The sequence below is a fragment of the Volvox carteri genome, assembly GCF_000143455.1.
Source record: "Volvox carteri f. nagariensis unplaced genomic scaffold VOLCAscaffold_122, whole genome shotgun sequence".
In the NCBI taxonomy this organism is placed as follows: Eukaryota; Viridiplantae; Chlorophyta; class Chlorophyceae; order Chlamydomonadales; family Volvocaceae; genus Volvox; species Volvox carteri.
In genome coordinates, this window is record NW_003307665.1 from 56,219 (window position 1) to 57,051 (window position 833).

At 60.4% G+C, this 833-nt stretch overlaps 1 protein-coding gene across 1 annotated transcript in view; it reads left to right on the forward strand.

The window, feature by feature from the left end:
* The window catches only part of VOLCADRAFT_100511 (uncharacterized protein), a gene marked incomplete at both ends in the record, with an annotated part of 4,452 nt that overhangs the window by 1,605 nt on the left and 2,014 nt on the right, over nt 1-833 (forward strand). Inside the window, one exon of the mRNA XM_002959069.1 lies at nt 176-831. Coding sequence (XP_002959115.1) covers nt 176-831 — 656 coding nt within the window. The remainder of the gene's footprint in view (nt 1-175; nt 832-833) is intronic.

Sequence of the window (833 nt, forward strand, 5' to 3'; positions counted from 1 at the left end):
TACAGCAGTGTCCTCCTGGGGATTGCGGGCTTCCAGGTGCAGCCCAGTATAAGACAGAACAACAGCACTTAGGGCCTCTTAAGACACCCGAGAAAGGCATGGCACACAGGCACTGCCTGCTCCCGCTGACTACACTGAGATCCCTCCCCTCCTGACCCTGACCGTCCGGGACCAGCATCTCCTGCTGTCCACCTCCAAGCCACTCTCCTTCACTGCTATCCCACCTTTTCTCCACAATCACAAGCCACCTACACCAACCATGGCAGAGAGGGGAGGAGAGGGCAAGGGAGGGCAGAGGAGGACAGGGGAGAGCAAGAGGGGAGGAAAGGGCAAGGGAGGGCGGAGGAGGACAGGGGAGAGCAAGAGTGGGCAGAGGAGGGCAGAGGAGGGCAAGGAGTGCAGGAGAGGGCAAGGGACGGCAGAGGAGTACAGGAGAGGGCACGGGAGGGAAAGGGTGGGCAGAGTAGGGCAAGGGAGGGAAGGGAATGCAAGGAAGGGCAGAGGAGGGCAGAGGAGAGCAAGGGACGGCAGGAGTGGGCAAGGGAAGCAAGGGACGGCAGAGAGGGCAAGGGAGGGCAAGAAAGGGCAGAGGAGGGCAGGAAAGGGCAAGGGAGGGCAGAGGAGAGCAAGGAACGGTATGGCCGTACACACGTGTTTTGTTCGATGCTACAGTCATATGACGCGACAGAGAGGGCAGGAGAGGGCGAGGGAGACCTGAGGAGGGGAGAGGATAGCAAGGGATGGCAGAGGAGGACAGGAGAGGGCATGTCACGCCAAAACATCTGGAGCGCACAAATTACGTGCCATGACCGAGTTAGTCGCTATCCGCAGGT